The sequence below is a fragment of the Neolamprologus brichardi genome, chromosome 18, assembly GCF_056152115.1.
Source record: "Neolamprologus brichardi isolate AB-2024 chromosome 18, ASM5615211v1, whole genome shotgun sequence".
Taxonomy (NCBI): Eukaryota; Metazoa; Chordata; class Actinopteri; order Cichliformes; family Cichlidae; genus Neolamprologus; species Neolamprologus brichardi.
Genome location: NC_142121.1, coordinates 30,289,690 through 30,312,895, shown reverse-complemented (window position 1 = coordinate 30,312,895; position 23,206 = coordinate 30,289,690). Strand labels below are relative to the sequence as shown.

The following is a 23,206-nucleotide window of genomic DNA, read 5'->3' as shown; positions in this document are numbered from 1 at the left end:
GTGTGAGCTATGTTAAGAATAAGTAAATACACAGTTGTAATACTGTAAAAGTAATAAAAGGAGTGCATAATTGTGAATTTGAATAAATAATGGCGGAGTATTCAGGAAACGGCAAGCCACGTCTCTCTGTCTGATCATTTCTTTCCTGTTTACAGGACACATATATAGCTGTCTACAGGTGCTGCCACCCGGTACCTGTAACAGAAACATCTATTTTTCATTTTTTAGCAGCATAGTGCTTTTTTTTCCAATTATATTTTTTAAAAGTCAGGTCAAGGCTCCAAAAGCCCAAAGGCGATATAAAGGTGGCGGCTCACAACAGTTTTTGTTTGCTACATGGATCATTTTAGTTCAGCTGGGTGTCTTTCCTTTTGTTATATTTCTTTAAGAGTTCAAAATGTGTTAATAACATAAATAAAATGTAATTTTCTCTGTAGCACTTCATGGATTCAAGCAACACGCCTTAGTTGTTTACACAAAGCATAATGGTAAAAAAAAACAAACAATATATACAGTGTTATCTTCATTTTAGATGTCAAAAAGTATTTGCGGCTCCCAGTGTTTTCTTTTGCATGGAAATCGCGTCCAAATGGCTCTTTGGGTGTTAAAGGTTGCAGACCCCTGGGTTAGACCCTTATGAGCACAGAGTGGACAAAAGACGTTAGCGTGCTGCCCAACTTTCACCACGCTCATATTTATAATTATACGGTTCTTGGAGTGAGTGCATACACTCGTGAAGTTTAGTAACTTCAGGTCACTGCAACAAGCCCAGGTACAGTTTACCGACGGATGGGTACAGGACCTTGAAATGCACCGTGTAGAACGAAAGACCATCGTACGTATCATAAGTTTACCAGTCTCACAAATCGTCTTCATAAATACACATTCGTTAACGGTTTATTAATAGGACCTTTGAGCTCAACGGTAATTAATTAGTAGTGGAAATAATTTCTGGTTCGCATTACAGAAATGTAGCAGTGGCAATAATATTGTGTGCTGTAATCGTACTGGGCAATTAGTGATACAAAACAACTGTTTTATCCTGTGAATAAAGTATATGTTTTTGTCAATGTACCATGGTAATAACAGAAGCGAAACACAATATTCTGTCAGGACAATTCACTATTTATGCACAATAAACAAAGGAGCATAGCGCGACAATTTCTGTTCAGCGCCAGACTTGCTTGTAACCTATATCACCAATTATGTTAAGAAAAATTACGTAATAACTACAACAAAAGACTGACCTTTGTGGAAATGCTTGGAGCAGACTAACATGTGAGCTGGAGTGTTCTGGGACGTTATATTTGGTCTTTGAATGGCTGCAATCCAGGCCGTCCGTCTGTTACTTCGGAAACATGGCTCAAACAATTTCTCTTCAACGACGTAATCCGATAACAACCGATCTCTTTACCCGTCGGCTTCCCGTGCCTGTCGTGCGACCGGCTATTGCAGTTAATAATACAACAGCTTCTTGCCATTTTTTGTGTTTCTTTTTATCGCTATGTGACTGATTTCAATTGAAAGCCTGCATACGCTAGTACCTCTTGCCACGAGTTCCCAGAATCCTTTACCCCAGAATGATGTCACATTTTCAATCTCTATGAGCCAGTAATAGGAGAAAATGAGCACGCAATAAAGTGGACTTGTTAGGCAGAGTTTGCCATCTGACTTAAAACACTTCAACTCAATTTTTGATGATAGACACAACTAAAAAAAATCCTGATCAGATACAGACACATGTACACAATACACACTACTGCTCAAAAGTTTGTGGTCAGATTGAAACATTCTTGATTTGATAATAAATTTACATTTGCTTTAACGTAATATTACATGAAGTTTGCCAGTAATGTTTTCACAGATGTGTTTTTAACCTGACTCCATGTCTGCATTGTGTGGGTGCAAACATCCAGATAAATGTCCCAAGGTTTTCTAACGGAGCATTTTATTATAACCAGATGAACAATGTCACTGACTTCACCTGTCAGTGGGTTTAGTTTTGTGGCTGATTTGTGTGTGTGTTGTTTTTGTGTTGTAATTGTTGAAAGCTCCTATTTGACATTTCTCTCACTGTGTGTTGCAGTTTTCATGCAGACTTTGGGCCCCTCAACCTGCCCATGCTGTACAGATACTGCTGGAAACTCAACAAGAAGCTGAAGGTAATGCAGATGAAGGTCTGTACTTCAGACTCAGGGCTTTGTATGCTGTATAGATATCATTTAGAAAATGCGTTACACTCTTATTTTGAAAGGTCTTTGCTCTGATGGTGTGTGTGCACTCCTCTGACAGTAGACGCTTATTTTAAATGTATTAATGCACATGTGCTGTTTTCACTGATTATTGATTATCATTATTGGTTTATAGTCTTTCACAATGTCTAGAAAGAGACTGGTTCACTACACCAGCTATGACCAGAAGAAGAGAGCCAATGCTGCTGTTCTCATTGGTGCCTATGCTGTAAATATCATTTCATTTGTCCATCACATCATCTGATTGCCCGTCTGTCTGTCCATTATTAGTTATGTAGTTTAACCTCTGCCCTGTAGGTGATGTATTTGAAGAGAAGCCCAGAAGATGCCTACAGGACTCTGATAGCAGGAAACAACACAGGCTACATGCCGTTTAGGTACAGGCTGCTGCTTTCTATGAAACAGCACTTCATGCTGGGGCTGTTGTCATTACATTTACTGAGACACTATTCTTCTCTGTCTGTTAAATCTAGCTTAGCTTAGCTTAGCATAAAGACTGGAAGCAGGGGTAACAAGAAGAAACTCCACCTAGCTGGAAATTATTTGGCGACCTTGGCATGAACGTTCCAGGAAGTCAGGAAACCTCATCAAACCCACACTTTTAAGTTTGGGATGGGAACATTTTCCTGTATTATTGTAGGGTTTTTACTGCTGTTGTGATTTGGCACTATATAAATAAAACTGAATTCAGAAATTTGAATGAATTGTTAACAGTTTATGAGCTCTTAGTGAGCTTTAGCGGTGCCAGTGGGTTGATTTCATTCATCTAGACTGAGCTAAGAACGTGTTTCCCCCCATTCCCAGTCCTGAGCTCAGCTCAGCTAAACAGGTGCTGCTTAGTTTTTACACTCTTAGTGATGGTTTATGTTTATTTACAGTGCAAACAAGTCTGAGACCATATGTGAACAGATATGATCTGAACCCTATCCTATTGCAAAAGCTTTTGTTTATAACTACACTACTATTACTGTATTCCTTTCACTGTGTGTGTGTGTGTGCGTGTGCGTGTGTGTGTGTGTGTGTGTGTGTGTGTGCGCGTGTGTGTGTGTGCCACAGAGACGCAGCGGTCGGAGAGTGCTCATTTAACCTCACCGTCCTAGACTGCTTACAAGGAATCCACAAGGTAGCAACAACGTCTAACACAGATGATTTTAGTAAAATTAAAATGACACTGATTAATTTTCATTTTGGTCATACCTCATTTTAACGCAAAAATCCCTGTTTGAGCCACATTTGACATTGTTCCCCTCTTATTCTGTAACAACAGTAATTGAATTCAGTTTTATTTATAGCACTAATTCTAAGCAACAGTTACTTCAGGGTACTTTAACTTATAAGGTAAAGACCCTACAGCACTAGAAGTATACACTTGGCAACAGTGGGAAGGAAAAACTCCCTTTCAACAGGACGAAACCTCCAACAGAACCAGGTTTAAGGAGGCAGCAATTCACTGTGACAGGTTAGCAGTGAGGGGTAAGAGAAGAGAGCAGAGAGAACTACAAAGGAGTTTAATAATTACTAATGATTAAATACTTCAGTGATGTACAAACACACAGGAATTGAAAACAAACGACTAAAGAAGAAATAGTCAGTGCATCAACGTGTCTTTTAGACCCCATTCCTACAAAACTGCTCAAAGAAGTCAGGTTTTAGCTCATCACAGCACAGAAACAGCTTTAGTGAAGGTTACAAATGATCTTCTTATGGCCTCTGACAGTGGACTCATTTCTGTGCTTGTCCTGCTAGACCTCAGTGCAGCGTTCGTTACTGTCGACCATAATATCCTGTTAGAGCAATTAGAACATGCTGTAGGTATTACAGGTAGTGTGCTGCAGTGGTTTGTATCATATCTATCTAATAGACTCCAATTTGTGCATGTAAATGGAGAGTCCTCTTCACACACTGAGGTTAATTATGGAGTTCCACAGGGTTCAGTGCTAGGACCAATTCTGTTTACATTATACATGCTTCCCTTAGGCAGCATCATTAGAAGACATAGCATACATTTTCACTGCTATGCAGATGACACCCAGCTCTATCTGTCCATGAAGCCAGATAACACACACCAATTAGTTAAACTGCAGGAATGTCTTAAAGACATAAAGACCTGGATGGCCACTAACTTTCTGCTTCTTAATTCAGATAAAACTGAGGTCATTGTACTCGGCCCTGAAAATCTTAGAAATATGGTATCTAACCAGATTCTTACTCTGGATGGCATTACCTCAGCCTCCAGTAACACTGTGAGGAACCTTGGAGTCATTTTTGACCAGGATATGTCCTTCAACGCACATATTAAACAAATATGTAAGACTGCGTTCTTCCATTTGCGCAACATCTCTAAAATTAGAAATATCCTGTCTCAGAGTGATGCTAAAAAACTAGTTCATGCATTTATTACTTCCAGGCTGGACGACTAATTCATTATTATCAGAATGTCCTAAAAACTCACTGAAAAGCCTTCAGTTAATCCAAAATGCTGCAGCAAGAGTACTGACAGGGACTAGAAAGAGAGAGCATATTTCTCCTGTTTTGGCTTCCCTTCATTGGCTTCCTGTTAAATCCAGAATTCAAAATCCTGCTCCTCACATACAAGGTCTTAAATAATCAGGCCCCATCTTATCTTAATGACCTTGTAGTACTGTATCACACTATTAGAGCACTTCGCTCCCGCTCTGCAGGCCTACTTGTTGTTCCTAGATTATTTAAAAGTAGAATGGGAGGGAGAGCCTTCAGTTTTCAGGCCCCTCTTCTGTGGAACCAGCTTCCAGTTTGGATTCGGGAGACAGACACTATCTCTACTTTTAAGATTAGGCTTCAAACTTTCCTTTTTGCTAAAGCATATAGTTAGGGCTGGACCAGGTGACCCTGAATCCTCCCTTAGTTATGCTGCAATAGGTGTAGGCTGCCGGGGGATTCCCATGATGCACTGGGTGTTTCTTCTTCACTCACTTCTCTGCACTGAATCATACTTGTTATTAATCTCACACTGTCTTCACAGTGTGTCTTTGGTCCTGTCTCCGTCCCCTCAGCCCCTCAGCAGTCAAATTGCCGCCCCTCCCTGAGCCTGGTTCTGGTGAACATGTGTTTCTGTTAAAAACGAGTTTTTCCTTCCCACTGTCACCAGTGTGCCTGCTCATAGGGGGTGGTCTGATTGTGTTTCCTCTGTATAACTGTAGGGTCTTTACCATACAATATTAACTGCCCTTAGGTGACCTTTTTGTGATTTGGTGCTAAAAAAAACTGAATTGAACTGAATCTGTGAAACCACTGCAGAGTTGTATGCTCTGAATGCTTTTGTTGTGAAAATCTGTTTCTGCTCTTTTCCTCTGCAGGCATTACAACATGGTTTCCTGGATTTTGAAAGGTTCAGTGCAGAAGAATATGAACATTATGAACACACCTTGGAGGGCAAAGGTAAGAACCATATGTGTGGGTCAGTATTATGTGGTGGTGTGATTGAGAGACCGTATCGCCTGCGGGAAGAAGCTCCTCCTCAGTCTCTCTGTGTTGGTCTTCAGGGAGCGGAATCGCTTTCCTGACCTCAACAGAGAGAACAGTCCGTTGTTGGGATGGCTGAGGTCCTTCACGATCTTCCTGGCCTTGGTCCAGCACCGCCTGCTGTAGATTGAGTGCAGGTCAGGGAGCTCGGAGCGGAGCTCAGCTGGTCGCACAACCCTCTGTAGAGCTCGTCTGTCCTGCATGGTGCTGTTCCCAAACCAGGTTAAGATGTTTCCCGTCAGGATGCTCTCTATGGTGCACAAGTAAAAGTTCCTGAGCACCTTGGAGGGCAAAGGTATCAGTCGGAGACAATCATTAACCTTTAGTGCCGTTTATGAAAGTACAGGAGTAATGCTTTCCAAATGATGTGCACACAGACACGTCTGCAACACTTCATTAGGATAATGTGCCCTGTCACAAAACACAAGCAGACCGCAACTTCACCTCCAAGGTGCACGGAGAAGACAAAGATCTGATGAGGTGAAGACTCCAGTGACAGAGTATTAGGGAACAATAACGTGTTAGTGGCCTTCATCAGGGTCATTGCGTTTACCTGTGAAGGTGTGATTGGTCCACTTGGATCTTTTCTGTTTCCAGTTTTTTTTATTTAAACACAAACTGTTTGACATTTTGCAATGACCCAAAAGACGTTGGTCAATGAGTACAGCTGTTCCCTAATACTTCGAGTGTCGCTGGAGTCTTCACACAAAGCACAAGTAGATCAGGAAGGGTTTGAGGTGTCACCTTGGCCTTCAACTTCGGCAGATCTCAATCTCATCGAGCATCTGTGAGATGTGCTGGACAAACAAGGCCCGTCTGTCCTTAGGCTGTGGCATGTATTGCTGTTACCACACAAGATGTTTCTCCATGCTGAGGTCATGGTTGGAGCATGCTGGAAATGTAGTAAAAGTTAGAAGAGAAGCAAAAGGTGGAGGTCAGGGTGGGGCATTCCCCAGTGTGCCCATGTGCAGCTGGTGGTGGTGGTGACTGCAGCAGTGGGAAACTGGTGGATGATGAATCAAATGTAATTTTAAAAAAAAGCCTGAAAACTGTGTTACTGCTGCAGACTGCAGTCAGTGTTCAGCTGCAGCTGGTTTCTCTCCTCAGCTCCGGACGCACACTTCCTCCTTACGCCACAGTAGTGCTCTGTTGCTAATGGCTACTAGCTTTGTGTGTCTACTTACACGCTAAACTAGGATGTTGAATGTTATACCTGCTAAACATGATATCACAGTTAGTTTGTGGCGTGTGTTTGATGTTTGTGTGCAGGAAGCAGCACAGTTTGTGGGTTCAGGGTGATGTGCATCGGTCTAAACAGAAGCTGGTCCAACAGAGACTGAGTCGGCAGCAGCAGCTGCAGCAGCAGCTGCAGCAACAGCAGCTTTACCGCTCTGACTCTGTGCAGGGAGGGAAACAGGAGGCAGTGTCCTCGCTGCTTTCCAGCATGGATGATCTGTCAATCAACACCGTGCTCTGCAAGTCATATAGCTTGGATGAGGTCAGCGGTGTGACTTCATAGCATCAACATGACCTTTTTTAATGGTTACTGCAGAATTCAAACAGGCTACTGAGTTATGATCACAATGTTGTGTTTTCATGCTGCTAATTGTGTCTTTTTTTCTGTGTCTGTGCAGAATAACTGCAAAGAAGTCAGTCTGACACAGGGAGACAAACTGAGAGCACTGAAGGGAAAACGCCCACCAAGATCAGCGTCATCCTGCTCAAGGTACCAATTGCTGTAATTTAATTTATGATAAATGGTTATTGTGGTCAGTGCAAGAGACACGTTGAGAATGATCTCAAACGCTGGAAACAAAGTTTCTATTAACAAGGAGATATAATAGACACCAATATGTTTTTGTGGATGTCAGAAAACAAGTACATAAGTGACTCTGTTGTTGAATGCTACAAAGAACACACGCTTTGTTTGCACGCTGTCTGACAGACAGACTGGACTGAATGAAATCGTGCTGTGTTCTCATCTGTGCAGTGTAAATGTTGTGTATAACCTGCTCGAGCTCATGTATCCTTTTTTGTTCTTTGGTTAAACTGGAACCTAAATGCAACAAGAGAAGTTTTTGTCTTTTGGATACTTTAGTTAATTATGAGTGAGATTAAGGTTATGGAGGTTGTCAGAGTATTCCTTCTACTGCCTGACAGTGTCCTCAGTTGGAGTCAGCAGGCCTCCATCTTTACTGTACACCGTGTTGGTAGAGCACCACTTCCCCCTCCTGACGGTTTGCCAGAATCGCTCCTCCTACGGCCAAGTTTTTGCTGCAGCCGCGGCCTGAGCTGCGTTTCGATTGGCCTGCCCGCTGCCTCTGCTCTCCACCCTTGGCTGCCGCCAGACACACAATCAGTAGATAATACCTCTGCTCATTACAGTTTTTGTTTTGGTCCCTGAATCCACGGCCCAAATGTAGAAGATATATAAGATGCTGCCATAGTTCTAGAAACATTTTATAAAAAGTAAATAGTTACAAATCGGTGATATGGGAGCTGCGGCAAAAAGAAACAAAAGTGAAGGACGACCACGAACCAAACTCACAACGTGCTTCCGGCTTCTCCTGTAAACTAACATCACTAAACTGCTAACCTGACACAACCAAGAACTGGGCTACTTCCACGGGAGTTAAATCGAGGTACCTCCAACACGTCGAAGCGTATTTGTATTTTGTCTCTTGTCTCTTGTACAGAGTGTATGTGCAGATGTTGATTCCTGCAGTGAGCGTAGAAATCATCAGAAGAATTTTTAGAGAAATTGTTCGTTGTGGTTGTTTTTGTGAAGGATCAAGGTTAGTATTTGCTCTTGGATCACATATACACACAAATATGACGTGTTCTTGTTTTCTGTGTCAGGTTAAACCTGTCCAAGACTTCACACTGCTCCATCCTCCCTCCCCCGAAGCCCTCCAAAGTCCACCTTTCCCTCACCCCCTCTTCTACTAAAAAGCTGAGACCAAGTTCCTCTACCACCACTGCTCTGCAGATCAGGAGGTTGGTGTCTGTGCTTTTGTTCCTTATTAGAAGAACATTATAATAAAACCAATATAAAATGTGATGTGCTGATGTCTCCACAGTCCCTTCAGCCTCACTTTGTTCAGCACCAGGCCAGCACTGATTCACTGACTTCACACTTGGCACGTTCTGGTTATGAATCAGCCCAGCTGATGATGGACTCGCTGGAAACTGGATCAGCTCTCTTGCACGTTTAATAGGCTGTAAATCCTTTTTTAGCCCCAATAACTACTTTTCGTTTTGACAGAGCCAACAGTTTGTCACCACTTTAACTGGTCACGTGGCCCATTCTGTGATAAAAGGACTGACACCATAAATCATCACGTCTCTTGGGTATAGCAGGCAGGTAACTGTAAAAAACTGCTGCTGCATATTGCATATATAACATCTGCTAGATGCTGAATGTCCCGTTGTCACAATCATTTTGCTGGAAGCAAAGGACACGTGCAGGTGCAAAGACCAAACAACGCTAACAGGGAATAAAAGGTTGTGGCCCGAGGACTGAGTCAGACCATCGCCAAGAACAGTTTGGGTGCTTCTGATAAACGGCTGCTGCCATTTGTCCATCCGAAGTTCAGAACCACAGGATGTAGACGGCCTGAAGCAACGTCTTGGTTGCGGAAACACAGACCTTTAAAAGTCGTACCAAAATCCACGCCTTAAACTTTGGGAAGTTGTTGTAATGTTGTCTCCTCATTTTCAGTACTTTAGTAACCTGATTGGGTTAGAGAACCATAGCAAACCACATCTTTTGTAAGAGATTGGTGCACATTGTTCAAGAATTAACAACTGGACACAAAATTGTCTTGCAAGACCAAGAGTGATACACTGTTTCTGCTATAGATGTTATTTATATTTTCCAAGACTATTTCATCGATAAAGTATGACAAACTTATATTTGTTGGTCTTTTAATGTTCTAATAATGCAGAGCGAGGGACACAAAGCCACGACATGCTTATAATGCACTTTGAAAACCTCTGAGCACACATGCTAGCAATAAAAGACACAAAGAGTCATTAGAGGAAATCAATTAAATGAAGACAGAGATTCTGATGTTTCATACATGTCAAACGTATCAGACTGAACACGGCGCACACACACTTTATTTCACAGGTTTGAGGTGGATTTTTGTGTGATATGTATAACTATATACACTATATATCTATGTGCACTGAACATATATATTTTAACTTTCATGTAGAGTCTTAAGCGCAAGACATTTTGCTTCACCGAGGTTTATTAAGGTGGTACAGTAACAGGGCAGTTGATGCTGTTGATAGTTCGCCTGAATAACTCACTCTCCAGCTCCGGTAACTAACCTTCCCTAATACACACTCAACGTCTTTCATGCAGCACAACCAAAACAGTAAACACATCACGATAAAATATCATACGATATAATCACAACACACACACACACACACGTATGCACACGGCGCATTTCTTGGCTTTTAAAAAAAACGCTATGCGTCGCCAGGTGTTTCATCGGATTTGAGGTGTTACCTCCTTTGCACAGTATCACCTTAAAGCACTTGTTGCAGGCTGCTGAGTTTGCATCTTTTGCTGTGAAGTACAGCCAGACTTTTGACCGCTTCACCTTGGGCATTTTTAATCTGTAGCTCTGCTCTAAAAGAACGTACGTACCTGGGCCCGCCTACTATCCTCGGAAACGTAAAATGATTGGCTAGAATCTAAAGTGTATGACATCTCAGGGAAAAAAAAGCACCGAAATAAAGCACCGATATGTGCGCTGCTTTTCGTTCTGGTTACTACCGTTTATGACAGAACCGGTGCCTAGTGGTGACACATAGTTTGAGATGATGGCTAACGGTAGTGTGAAGTGCTAAAATCAACAATAAAGTCCAAGTAATGACGAGATAATGACTCATGCTTCTCTTTGTTATCATCACACTGTCATTGTTTCATAACCTTCACTGAAAGTCACCTGACACAAACTGCTGTGGGATGCTGAGACTGTGGATTCCATGTGCTTGGTATGATTTTGGGAATTTAATGACCAAAACATCAGAAATAACTGAGGCGACTCTATAAGGGAATCCCTTCTGTTGACACTGTACTGAGTCAAAAGTATAAGGAACTGAGTTACATGGATTACCTGCACATACACTGACCTACGTATATGAAACACTACATGTCTGAAACAGTACTGTACGTATATTACCAAAATAAGGAAAAGCATAATAGGGCCTCTTAAATTAAAATCCTGGCTGTATGTAGGCCTCACTGTAGTTAAGTTAAATAGGTCCTCTATAGTATCCAAATCATTGTCTGGTTGGGACACTTATTGTACTGTCAGGTGCAGAGATGGGATTACTTTTAATCTGATTACTTTCTTCAAGTAATGAGTAAAGTAAGGGATTACTATTGCAAAAAAGGTAATTAAATTACTGTTACTTTCCCGTAAGCACGCTGCGTTACTAAAACTGTGATTTTTTTTTTTGCGAGAGTGTCTCGTGACAGTGACGTAAGCGAGTGCGGCGTTCGTGGCAACAGCTGTGTGCAGATCAAAAATGGATAATATAACGAGTGTGGCAGAGAGTAAGAGCGTGCAGCGTTTAAAGCGTGGAAGTACTGACCTTACTTTGAGTTTGATTCCGTAAAAAGTGACAAAAACATTAGCGTCCTCTGCTCACTGCGTGGGAAGAAAACTTCTTTTAATAGTGAAAAAACCCCTAAACGTCCGAGCAAGCACCGACAGTGCGCTGCCACGGGAATGTGACATTCACAGAGAAACTGGCGTATCCTTCCACTGACCGCTGCGGCACACCTGCACCAGGGCAAACCTCCGCCTGCCCCACTCCTGCTTTACAGGTGAAAATAGAGCAACAGGACCGCTAGTCTTTTTTTATTTTTTCACTTGTTGTGTTTCACTTGCATCTATTTGAAAGACTGAGTGTAAACACAAAAAACAATTTTATTTTATGTGCTGGAATGTGCAGAAAATAGGTTTAAATGTTAAACAAATTTCCTCCAGTCAGAGAATGTTGCATATAATTTAATGTTTGTTTGATGCATAAAGTTAAAAGATTAAAACTAATAAAACAAGTTTTAAAAAGAGACTTTTCCATTTGATTACATTTTATATGATGGATTATGCAGAAAAAGTAGAATTGGGCTAAAAGATCTATTGCTTTGTCACCAATTTAGGGGATAAATCATGTTTTAAAATGTAACTAAGTAACTAAGTAACTAAATACTTTTGAAAATAAGTAATCAGTTATTAGTTACTGATTACTTTTTTCAAGTAACTTGACCAACACTGGTCAGGTGTCTCACCTATAAACAGCCATACGAACGTGTTTCTAGCTGTTGATTCTTCTGTCTTATCTGTAAGCTAGTCTACCTCTACAGCTGCTCATGAAGCAGCAGCCAATGGAAACAGGACCGTGGCTATCTTTGTGTCATATGTAGATTTCTACAGACGACTCTGTCGCCAACCTCAGGCTGACTGGACATACATGTGTTTGTTTCATAAAGTTATCTAGATGCTGCAGAGCAGATGAGGTCTTCCAGAACATCCACCTGTAAGAAAACATCCGGAACAAAATTTAAAACCACGTCATTGTCTCTGCTATCGAACACACACCAGGCAGACAGCACTCCAAATGAGACGTCTCCCTTACTGCTTCTTTCCCACTACTACAATCAGCCCGTCCTTTCTACCAGCTTAATGTTACCTGGCTCTGCTCTCCTAAACTGAGATTCTTCAGCTGGTAGACAGTCACATGACCATCACTGTCTCCTACCACAACACAGTCAGCCTGAGAGGAAAACAGCAAGGACGTCATCCTCACACCAGGGGCTGCAGGCTGCACAATGACGGGGTCCAGACTGGAGGAAATAGATGAATATATGGACAAGACACAGGTGATACAGAGAGCAGCACAGGTGGAGTCTGACTCACATTCAGTTAAATCTTATTTATACAGCGTCAAATCACAACAACAGTCGCCTCAAAGTGCTTTATACTGTAAAGAGAAGGAAGACAGCATAAAGACATGCTGTGGAAGAGAGACAGAGACTAATAACAAGTGTGATTCAATGCAGAGAAGTCTATTAACACATAGTGAGTGAAGAAGAAACACCCAGTGCATCATGGGAATCCCCCGGCAGCCTACACCTATTGCAGCATAACTAAGGGAGGATTCAGGGTCACCTGGTCCAGCCCTAACTGTATGCTTTAGCAAAAAGGAAAGTTTGAAGCCTAATCTTGAAAGTAGAGATAGTGTCTGTCTCCTGAATCCAAACTGGAAGCTGGTTCCACAGAAGAGGGGCCTGAAAACTGAAGGCTCTGCCTCCCATTCTACTTTTAAATACTCTAGGAACAACAAGTAGGCCTGCAGAGTGGGAGCGAAGTGCTCTAATAGGGTGATATGGTACTACAAGGTCATTAAGATAAGATGGAGCCTGATTATTTAAGACCTTGTATGTGAGGAGCAAGATTTTGAATTGAATTCTGGATTTAACAGGAAGCCAATGAAGGGAAGCCAAAACAGGAGAAATCTGCTCTCTCTTTCTAGTCCCTGTCAGTACTCTTGCTGCAGCATTTTGGATTAACTGAAGGCTTTTCAGTGAGTTTTTAAAAGAACCTGATGGTAACGAATCACAATAGTTGAGAATAATACATGCATGACCTAGTTTTTCAGTGAAAATGATGCTACCTAAGGGAAGCATGTATAATGTAAACAGAATTGGTCCTAGCACTGACGAATAGTAAGATGTTCTGGCTTTGCGGAGGGCTTTCTTATAAAGCACAAACTATTTCTCCAGGCTAAATGATGATCCTCTAAATTTGTGACACGCCATTTCCTCTCCAGATTACGAGTCATCTGCTTTAGGCTATGTGTTTGAGAATTATACCACGGAGTCAGGTACTTCTGATTAGAGACCTTAGTTTTCAAGTAAGACCGGTTTCTCAGTTTTACAGCTGGGGTGGACGAGGCTAAGCACCAGACTTTCAAATGAATTAAAAGTCTGTCTGGGTCTTCGGCCTGTGCTTCGAGGTTTCTGGTAGTTAGAATGACTCGGGGGTGTTGATTTATTTAAACTAACATAATCATCCTGCTGCAACCAGGTTTCTGTAAGGCAGAGTAAATCGATTTGTTCCTTGCTTCCTGGTCCTAACTCTGGATAGTCATATTTTGGGGGGTTTAATAAATTTGTCCATATTTCTAGAAATGAGAGCTGCTCCATCCAAAGTGGGATGGATGCCATCTCTCCTAACAAGACCAGGTTTCCTCCAGAAGGTTTCACATGTCTGAGAACAGAATCGCCAATTACCAGAGTTTGACCCCCGGCGGGTGTGTCACCAAGTGGGGAAAAACAGTTAGACACATGGTTGGTGGTGTACCTGGGGCTTCTGTTTAAGACTATGCTTCCTCCTCACCGTCACCCAGCCACCCTCTTTCCCCAGCTGCTTGGGGTCTGCCGAGGAACAGCTAGCGGGGCCTACGCTATCTTCGGCTACAGCAGCTACAGGGGCCTGGCTAGCTACGGGTGAATCAGTGATCCTGGCCCTCAGAGCTGCAAATAGGCTACATTGATTACATGTATCATTACTGCTATGAAATAAGAAGTTATCTAAAGGTTTTCAACTGGCAGATAAGCTACACAAACACACCACTGTGTGTTGGAACAGGAACACCGAGTGACAGCGCCACCCAAAGGTACCCACATGCTCAAACTCAGGTCCCAGATTTCTAGCTGCCCTTCGGTGACAGCTCCGAATACAGTAGGCCACTTTGGGGACCATTTGATGTCGTAGACGGCCTTCTGGGCGGAGGTGAAACCCAACACAGGCTTCAAGTGGTGCTGCTTCCACAGCTGGATGGTCCAATCAGATGAGCAGCTCAGGAACACATCAGGGTTGAAAGGGGACCACGCAACACAGTTTACAGGACACTGACGAAGAAGAAGAAGAGGTGTCTGAGTGTATATCACACACCCACGAAGAAGATTCAGCACCATAAGAACAGCAGTTGGTAACAAACAGTGAAGTTATTATTTTGCCAGACTTCACTCACTCAGAATCTTTCTACAAAGATCGCAGCATATGTGTGTATATATGTTCTCCTGCTCAAATGGCTCAATATCACATTTTCATTTCCAAACCAGTTTGTGTTTTATTTACAGATCTAAGTGAAATTCATTTCATTGACTGAATCAGGATTCTTGGTATGTGGACAACATTTATACATTACTGTAACAATGTAGCGCTGCCTTCACATACCAAGAATACTTAGTAAGTTTTAAGGCTTAACATCACATTCACACAGAGAAGAATCTGTAATGTTTAAAATACACTGCAAATCAAAGAATCGGTGAAAATGACTCCAAGTTGTGTGTGCAGCATAATTGACTGAAGAATAAAGGAATATGCTGACACAAAATCTAAACAATAAACCTCAGAAAGAAACTCTAAAACCACAATGAGACATAAACCAGTCTCAACCCAATTCACATTACACCACATCCACTCTGAAATCAGGTCCAAAACTTTACCTAAGCCTAAAATTAGACTCATACCATTTATGAAGGTGACTACAAACCAGTCCAAAACCAATCCCCTGATCCCAGTATGGCTGAGTCAGTCCAGGAGGACTTACAGAGACAGACCGGTAGGTGTCAGTTTACTTTATCTGTTGTTTTCCTTTAAATGAAGTTAACTGACAAATGAGCAGTGTCCCTACAGAGCCGTTATACTGCAGTTGGAGTTTCAGTTTGGAATAAAAAGGCTTTTGGGGAGTAAACAGATGTTTTTTCCAGAAGTCTTTGGCAGCGTTTACTCTGAAGAACTTACAAAGTGTTTCCTGTAGGTTTCTAGGAACTGCTGACTGTTGGAGCAGGAGCACTGGTGGATGAGACCTTCCCATGTCCCAGTCAGGTAGATACTGGAGTCCTGCAGGAACAGTGGAACACAGTGGGATACATTGGTCACATCTCAGGGATTTCATGAATCTCTGTTAGAGAACTGTGGATCAATATGGTCGTCATTGTGCAGGAAGGCCAAGACGATTAGATCTTTAGCAAGAATGCTAAAAGGTTACGCCATATGTGGGGTGACTGGAGATGTTGGTGAAAGGTCACAGTGATGTGTGGTGTAGCACACAATGTCACATATCACATGTTCACATATCACATGTTCACGTGTGAGTGCCTTATCTGTCACATGACTAACGAGATGTTTGTGTAACTTCTGTTGTCAATAAAAGGACTGTGAGGGGAAACATGAAACATGAAATTTCCCCTTGTGGGACTAATAAGGGTATCTTATCTTATCTTATCTTATCTTATCTTATCTTATCTTATCTTATCTTATCTTATCTTATCTTATCTTATCTTATCTTATCTAAGACCCTGACGACTCCCCTTGCGGCAAGTAAAAGACAAAGAGCGCTGTGGTCGTCTTGCTTTGATTGGTGATTGGTCCCTGAGTCAGCGGGGTCTATCTCTTTAAGACCCAACAGTAACTTACTGTGGGATGAAAGTCGAAGCAGAGCCCAGGAGTCAGTGCTGTCAGGACAGTTTCTGTCATCATCTCGGTCCTCTTCCCTCCAGTCTGTTTCTCTGTATTTTGAATCCGCCTTAGCTTCATCAAGTCTACGGCAAGAAATGGATCATTTTATATCATTTACCTGACACCAAGGTGAGAGCAGAGAAGGAGTTATTTGATCATTGCCTGTTGTCTGTTTGTCTGTGAGCAAGAGCATGCAGAAGCCACCACAGAGCAACAGTCAGTCTGAGTTGCACTGTGTTCGTCTCTGTGGTGCCAGGCATGTCTTCATGTTCTAGTCCATGGTTGTTGTTGGATTTTGTGTACTTTTTCTTAGCTTAGAGTATCTATGGAGTTAGCACAGCATCTGTTGAGTATTTCTGTCAGATTGGACTTTTCATTTCCTGTGACCATTGAAATAAAAGCTCTGCTTCTCCTCTGCACACCTTTGACAAAATACTCACCCATTAGAGTTTAACATTACTGCCAAGATTCACTTAGAAAAGGACATTTTTCCTGAATTTCTTCTAAAATCTTAAAGGCCAAAGAGAGAGGTGAAGTTCTCCAAGGCTGGAACTATCCTGAGAGACAACGATGACCTGTATGCTGTCTCAGCTGACTGCACTGAGCCGGCTGCTGAGTACCTATGCAGTCGAGGCCATCTTTGAAGAAAAACCACTTGCTGATTCTGCCGTCTGCACCCACAGAGAGGAGGGCCTCCACCTTCTCTTCCCCCGTCGAGCTCACTTGTTGTTGGGTCCACCTGAGCTGCCACACTGGCCCCAGGTGTCTGTTGGGACTCTCCCTACACAGAGCACATGAAACAAAGACAGAGCAGTAGCATGGTTTACTTTCAGTGTGTAGTAAACGACCTGCACTGTCCACTGCACACGCCCCTCACCGGCTGCTGACACCACGTGGCCTGTTGTCCTGACTGTGCACACTGTGGATTGTTATGCTGCCGTCATGTGTGCCCACAGCCAGCTGACTGGGGCTGTTAGCAGAGAAATCCAGAGCGGTCACGGCGCTGTCACAGTGGATAACGTGCTCCGGCCACTGCAGGAGGAAGAACATCCTCACTCAACAATCTGTGCGACAATGATGATGAGGGGAGCTGACTAAATCCAGTCCAAAGCAAAGTCATACCTTGAGGTTTTTGATGGACCAGCAGCTCACCAGACCTGGTTTCTGGTTCCCAGAGTCAAACTCGCCATGACCCACAGCCAGGAGGTCCTAGAAGACAGCGACACGAGGAGGATCTGTAATCAGTCGTCTGCCTGCTTTCCTGGGTGTTAGTCTGCTTCCTACACGACTGCCGCTTTCCCACGCTGTCTTTCTTTGAACCAATCAGCTTCCACTTTGCACGGTTTACATGTGTGCTCTCTGTCATTCTTCCTTTCAGATTCTCCTTTGTGCAAACCTCCACCTCCCCACCCTCAGCCAGAGCCGTCTTCATCATCATCACCACCAGAGTCTCAGCTGTGGGGGGTCCTGTCCTAAACCCTGGCACTGCTTTGATGGGTCACCACAGTCTAATCGCCAAACACATTCATTTCTCTATCTCAATAAATCATGTTCAGTTCTTTCAAGTGATCAGCATGCTTCAATACAATATTATCAGAAGAGACAGACCCAATATTAGCCAGGCTCCTTCAGCATTTAACTGAGCAAAGGTACGGCCTTCTCTCCACACTGCAGGTGTGTCTGAAAGTTAGCTAACTGTACTTGGTTATACTACCTTTGAATTGTATATTTAAAGATTATTTTTATAACCCAGCTCACTCTGACTTCACCGTTCAGACTGAGAAACAGTCCAGCAACATTAGTGGCACACATGAATGACACAAGGACAAAAGACTTGTGTTGCACAGAAATGTACACTAACTTCAAGCCCTTTGCTCTTGAATCAGTTTCTGTGAGTCGGAGTTGATCTTTGTTGTTACCGGATTCTTTCTGTTCCAGGTCATGCAGCTCACGCTGCGTCCTCTGCTGAGCTCACAGCTGAAAACCCAGAGACACTGCAGAGACGGACCGCCGTCCGTGCCCCCCGTCCTCTGCTCCACCATCTCATTCTTCACTGGACACTCTGGGTCTGAAAAAATGATTTCACTCATTACAATCTTAACGCTTCATCTAGTAGTAATGTTACCATGGTGCTGTGACGGCGCTGTGACGGCGCTGTGACGGCGCTGTGACGGCGCTGTGACGGTGCTGTGATGGTGCTGTGACGGTGCTGTGATGGTGCTGTGACGGTGCTGTGACGGTGCTGTGACGATGGTGTGACGGTGGTGTGACGGTGCTGTGATGGTGCTGTGACGGTGCTGTGACGGTGCTGTGATGGTGCTGTGACGGTGCTGTGACGGTGCTGTGATGGTGCTGTGATGGTGCTGTGACGATGGTGTGACGGTGGTGTGACGGTGGTGTGACGGTGCTGTGACGATGGTGTGATGGTGCTGTGACGGTGCTGTGACGGTGCTGTGATGGTGCTGTGATGGTGCTGTGACGATGGTATGACGGTGCTGTGACGGTGCTGTGATGGTGCTGTGACGGTGCTGTGATGGTGCTGTGACGGTGCTGTGAGCACTACCTCCCAGCACAGGCAGCTGCCTGTAAGCAGCCAGCTGAGGGTGGAAGCTGTTTTGCAGGATGCTTCTCTCCACTGTTTGTAAGCAAAGCTGAAACTTGTCTGACAGCATGATGAGCTTCCACTGCGTCTCAGCGTTTAAAGCTTTCACTTCCACTTCTTTCAGTGAACCAGAGGCACTGACTGAAGACAAATACAAGAAAACAGTTTCTGTACTGTAAAAAGAATGAAACTGTTAAAACTTCTGAATGATGACGAACCCTGAGCCCTGTTTGAATGAAGCACAGTGAAACAGTGGATGCTGTTACCTGTAGTGGCTGTGCTGCCCACTGACACACTCCTGTCTGCACCTCTGCTGGAGTCCATCACACCCTCTGAGTGGTCAGTCTTCACTGGGTTACAGATACCTGCTGTTTCCTCCTGCTCAGCATCACTTAAAGGCTCATACATGTCGCAGACGGTAACATTTGTGGCTGTGGACATGCAAACATCTGAAAACACTGTGCATTTATAAAAGCTCAACACTCCATCCTCTGTTTTATGGATGAAGTGAACTGCTGAAAGTAGAACTAAAGTAGAAAGTAGAACAATATAGGGATATAGTGAATGGTGGGTTCTACTATTGAGAGTGTGTAAAGAGCTAAAAAGAAGGGTGGGGTAGGGTCAGAATTTGGTGTAAACATATATGAAAGCACAGCTCCATCCTGCCTGATACCAACAGGTGAAGCTGGTGGTGGGTGTGTGATGGTGTGGGGGATCATTTCCCAGCACACTTTGGGCCTCCTTCGCACCAAGCATCATTTCAATGCTTAGCTGAATATTGTTGCTGACCACAGCCTACCCATCCTCTGATAACTGCAAATAATCTGAAAAGAATTTCCTGATCATACCAATGAATTGAGTGTACTTCAGTGGTCTCCACAGTCACAAGGAAGCCTTTGGGACATGAGTGGATAATCAGATAGCTGCAGCCGACTAATCTGCAGCAACTGCATTAAGCTATCAGGTCAATGCAGACCAAAACCTCTGCAGCACCTTCAGCATCAGATAAATAGACACTAATGCAGATAAAAAGGTAAATGCTAATCTGCGGTTCATAAATTGTTGGGAAAGAGGCTAGCTTAATGTTCTAGCTAGCCATTTTTAGCCAGAACATTTGGCTAAAAATGGCAGATAAATAGTTCAAATGGAGAAGAGGTAACAATGAACTACTCTGATATAAACATAGTGAGTTAAAACAAACACACTGTGAACACTACACATCTAAGACAGCGACGCACTTCCACACACCAAAGTTTGGGAACCAAATATTCATCACACTTTAAATAGACTTAGTCCAAAAGCACAGTTTGAGATGAAAGAAGGCCATGTTCTAAATAAAGCTGCCAAAAATTAAGTTAGTCCAGCTTCATGTTTAGGTACACTGACCTGGGTGTGTTTAAAACTTTTATAAAAGTCGCCGTTAGAATAACAGCTTCACCTGCATCCACCACCATCAGCCCGTTACTCTGGACATGCTTGTTTTTTGTTGTTGCGGTCAGCGTCTGCACTGATCGCTCCACATGTTTGCTCACTCTGTTCCTGCAGACCTCCTCGTACTGATGGTTTCTTGCTCTGTGAAAACGAGGTAAAATCACAACGTGCCAGTAGCACATTTCAGGTGCATATGTAAGCGTCTCAACCAGTCAGATATGGGAAACACTTCACCCACATGGTAGCTTCTGCCTCATCAGCATCCACACACACAAAGGTGCTGGGCATGTCCAGCAGTGAAAAGGTGTCTGTCTCAGAGATAAAGACCTCTGTGATGTCCTTCAACATGTCCTCTGTCACCTGTTCTTTCTCCGTGTCCTTTTTTACCTTCACATCTAGCAAGAAAATATATGAACAAACTCTTATAAACACCACAAAGATACGTTGTAGGTGTGACCGAGAACTGAGAGCTTTAGTCACAGTAATATGTGGAGATTTAAAAAAACATTTAGTTTGCATTAACTGTGCTCATTAACCACCACACAAGCTCAAACACCATGAACGCAGTAATCAAAAGGATAAAGGGAAAACATACAGCGTGCATTTAAAAAAACAATGCACGCTGTACTCAAAAACACACCTGGAAAACTGATGGGAATGTCACGTTTAGAAAACATGTCCTCGTCATCCACGGACTCTGTGGTGGACTGGCTGGATATTCTGCTGCTGCCAAATACTGACCTGGAAACATTGCGAGCACATTTTTACAGGGTGAAGTGTGTAACCTGCAGTCACTTTAGACAGTTTGTCCTCGCTCTCTCCAGGAAGTGCTTGGCTGTCTCCCTGCACCATGGACCTGCTTAACTAGTGGCACAAGTTAGTAAGAAGCTGTGCTTCAGCAGCCCTGGTTAATTCAAACTTCTACTGTTTTATAATTACTGAGCTTAAATGTAATGTAATGGTTTCCACCCAAACCTGTATCACTGGGAGTTCCCCGACTGATTCAATCACGTTCACATATCAAAGATTTTAAAAGAAAAGAGGATAGGTCAGGGTTCAAGGGTCCCCAGGTTACAACCACAATGCTGCCCAACCTCAGAACACGAGCGAGGGACAAGCCACACCGGCGTGGACGTCACCGAGCTTAATAACAGCCACGTGAGGTATGGCGGAACAACGACGTACCGATGAGAACTTGGCTACTAGAAAAGATAATACATGGAAAAGCCTGCAGAAAAAACTCATATTCAAATTCAAGCAATGCTTTAACATTTGCACTCCACACATTCAAGCCACACAGAGCAGCTCCAGCTGCATCACCTCAGACTCTGGTACCTGGAGAAAGGCAGAGTGAAGCTGCCCGTGGCTGTTGGCTGGTCTGATGCTGAGCCCACAGAGATTTCATCCACAAACAGCATGGGCTGCACTGCTCCTGGATCAGCCTGGTACAGCGGCTGAGGAGTGACATCATTGTTTACTTCATCAAACACCTGCAAGAAACACAGAAGCCAGCTACAGCTAACTTGGTACTGCACCCAAGGGCACACTGGAGGTACTTCTACGTCACTACATGTTTGCTACATCATGGTATTTAACTCCACTACCTGCATCTCTCCTTTTATTGCCTTTTTCACAAAGCACTCAGGTAACTGCTATAAAAAATTGGTGAGTGGTAGTTGAATGTAATTAATTTTAGAGGCATCAGAATAATCAGTCATGAAAACAAATCCACAAAATGAAGTCTTGTGTTTTTGTCTGGGTTGCAAAATAAAACTGTGACTACAGCCTGAGTTTGATGTAAGCCTACTTCTTTAAACTTTCAGTATATAAATGCATTAAACACAGTCTACGACGCGGGTCTTTACTCTGTGAAACTGAGAAACTGCGTCTAATCTGAATCTAGTACCGAGTCTGTGACTGGTGTTCTCGTTTACAAACTGTTCAGAGGACCCACAGACTGTGAGGACAGTGTCCCTGTGATGTTCAGGTACCCGAACAGCCTGTCTGGGAGTCTGAGCCACGTTCTTCTCCAGGACTTTGCTGCCCCCGAGGCTCCGCCTGCTGTGACAGCCCAGCACACTCGTGGTTTGTCTGGAACGCTGGTGAGCTCCGCGTGGGCCTCCGTGTGAGACTGAGGTGGTGCGAGAGGAGCTGGAAGGCAGCAAAACAACAAGTGACCGTGGCTGCGTGTACGTGCAGACAGCTGCAGTGAAAAGAGTACACTTAACGTACGGTCTCAGAAGCAGGGGGCATCGCCGCTTTCCTCCCTCTTTCCCCCCCGTGGCAGACATCGCTGCAGTGCGCCTGCTGTTGTGGGTTTCCTACTGCGGTGCTATGGCAACGGGACATGCCCAGTGCTCGTGCGTACAGGGAGCGCGCGACATGCTCACACCGTTAGTTGATATAGTTGCCTTAGAAAACTTTATATTATTAAGACCCCACAATAATCAGAAAAGTCCCTATGAGCACATACGTGGCAAGAGTACAACGGAAAAACTCACTGTTAACAGAAACACCGGAACCAGGCTCAATCTGACCGACCGCCGAGGGGCTGAGGGGGCGGAGACGGGACCAAAGACACAGATTAATGGTTAAATACAGAGTGGTGTATAAATATAGGCCTATTGCAGGGTAACTGACGGAGAATTCAAGGTCATCTAACACAGCCCTGTGGGCTTTATCAAAAAGGAAGAGAAGCCAGTGTGGTCAAAATCTGCTCTCTCTAGTCCCCGTCAGTACGCTCACTGCAGCATTTTGGATTAGCTGAAGGCTTTTCAGGCAGTTTTTAGGACATCCTGATAATAATGAATTACAGTAGTCCCGCCTGGAAGTAAGACAGAGCCTGATTATTCAACATCTTGTAT

General features: G+C 43.5%; 2 protein-coding genes across 3 annotated transcripts; one reads left to right on the top strand and one right to left on the bottom strand.

The window, feature by feature from the left end:
* The first annotated feature begins 100 nt into the window (after window positions 1-100).
* Window positions 101-10,178, top strand: LOC148097806 (uncharacterized). Its single transcript, XM_087831344.1, has 11 exons — window positions 101-155; window positions 2,087-2,162; window positions 2,368-2,460; window positions 2,550-2,629; window positions 3,309-3,375; window positions 5,588-5,669; window positions 6,182-6,233; window positions 7,023-7,251; window positions 7,388-7,479; window positions 8,613-8,750; window positions 8,834-10,178. The coding sequence occupies exons 2-11, from the start codon at window positions 2,121-2,123 to the stop codon at window positions 8,880-8,882; spliced, it is 924 nt and encodes a 307-aa protein (XP_087687470.1). The 5' UTR covers window positions 101-155; window positions 2,087-2,120; the 3' UTR covers window positions 8,883-10,178.
* A 1,547-nt stretch (window positions 10,179-11,725) lies between these two features.
* On the bottom strand, window positions 11,726-22,790 carry dnai4 (dynein axonemal intermediate chain 4). Of its 2 annotated transcripts, XM_087831566.1 has the most exons (17): window positions 22,575-22,790; window positions 22,334-22,493; window positions 21,678-21,832; window positions 20,983-21,083; window positions 20,581-20,737; window positions 20,350-20,483; window positions 19,178-19,342; window positions 18,873-19,052; window positions 18,229-18,377; window positions 17,432-17,518; window positions 17,187-17,341; window positions 16,930-17,090; window positions 16,268-16,392; window positions 15,593-15,691; window positions 14,468-14,694; window positions 12,471-12,624; window positions 11,726-12,315 (listed from the first exon to the last, which is right to left on the bottom strand). In XM_087831566.1, the coding sequence occupies exons 1-17, from the start codon at window positions 22,631-22,633 to the stop codon at window positions 12,271-12,273; spliced, it is 2,313 nt and encodes a 770-aa protein (XP_087687692.1). In that variant the 5' UTR covers window positions 22,634-22,790; the 3' UTR covers window positions 11,726-12,270. The 2 variants fall into 2 exon arrangements, with proteins under 2 accessions (XP_087687692.1, XP_087687691.1); XM_087831565.1 differs by having other exon boundaries at window positions 22,334-22,790.
* Window positions 22,791-23,206: the final 416 nt, after the last annotated feature.

Coding starts and splice junctions, on each gene's coding strand:
- dnai4 (XM_087831565.1), bottom strand. CDS start 22,633: ATGTCTGCCACGGGGGGGAAAGAGGGAGGAAAGCGGCGATGCCCCCTG. Junction 17,091..17,186: donor CCACGTGGTGTCAGCAGCCG/GTGAGGGGCGTG, acceptor TGCTCTGTGTAG/GGAGAGTCCCAACAGACACC. Junction 14,695..15,592: donor AAACCTACAGGAAACACTTT/GTAAGTTCTTCA, acceptor CTTCTTCGTCAG/TGTCCTGTAAACTGTGTTGC.
- LOC148097806 (XM_087831344.1), top strand. CDS start 2,121: ATGCTGTACAGATACTGCTGGAAACTCAACAAGAAGCTGAAG. Junction 3,376..5,587: donor GCTTACAAGGAATCCACAAG/GTAGCAACAACG, acceptor TTTCCTCTGCAG/GCATTACAACATGGTTTCCT. Junction 7,252..7,387: donor AGTCATATAGCTTGGATGAG/GTCAGCGGTGTG, acceptor GTGTCTGTGCAG/AATAACTGCAAAGAAGTCAG.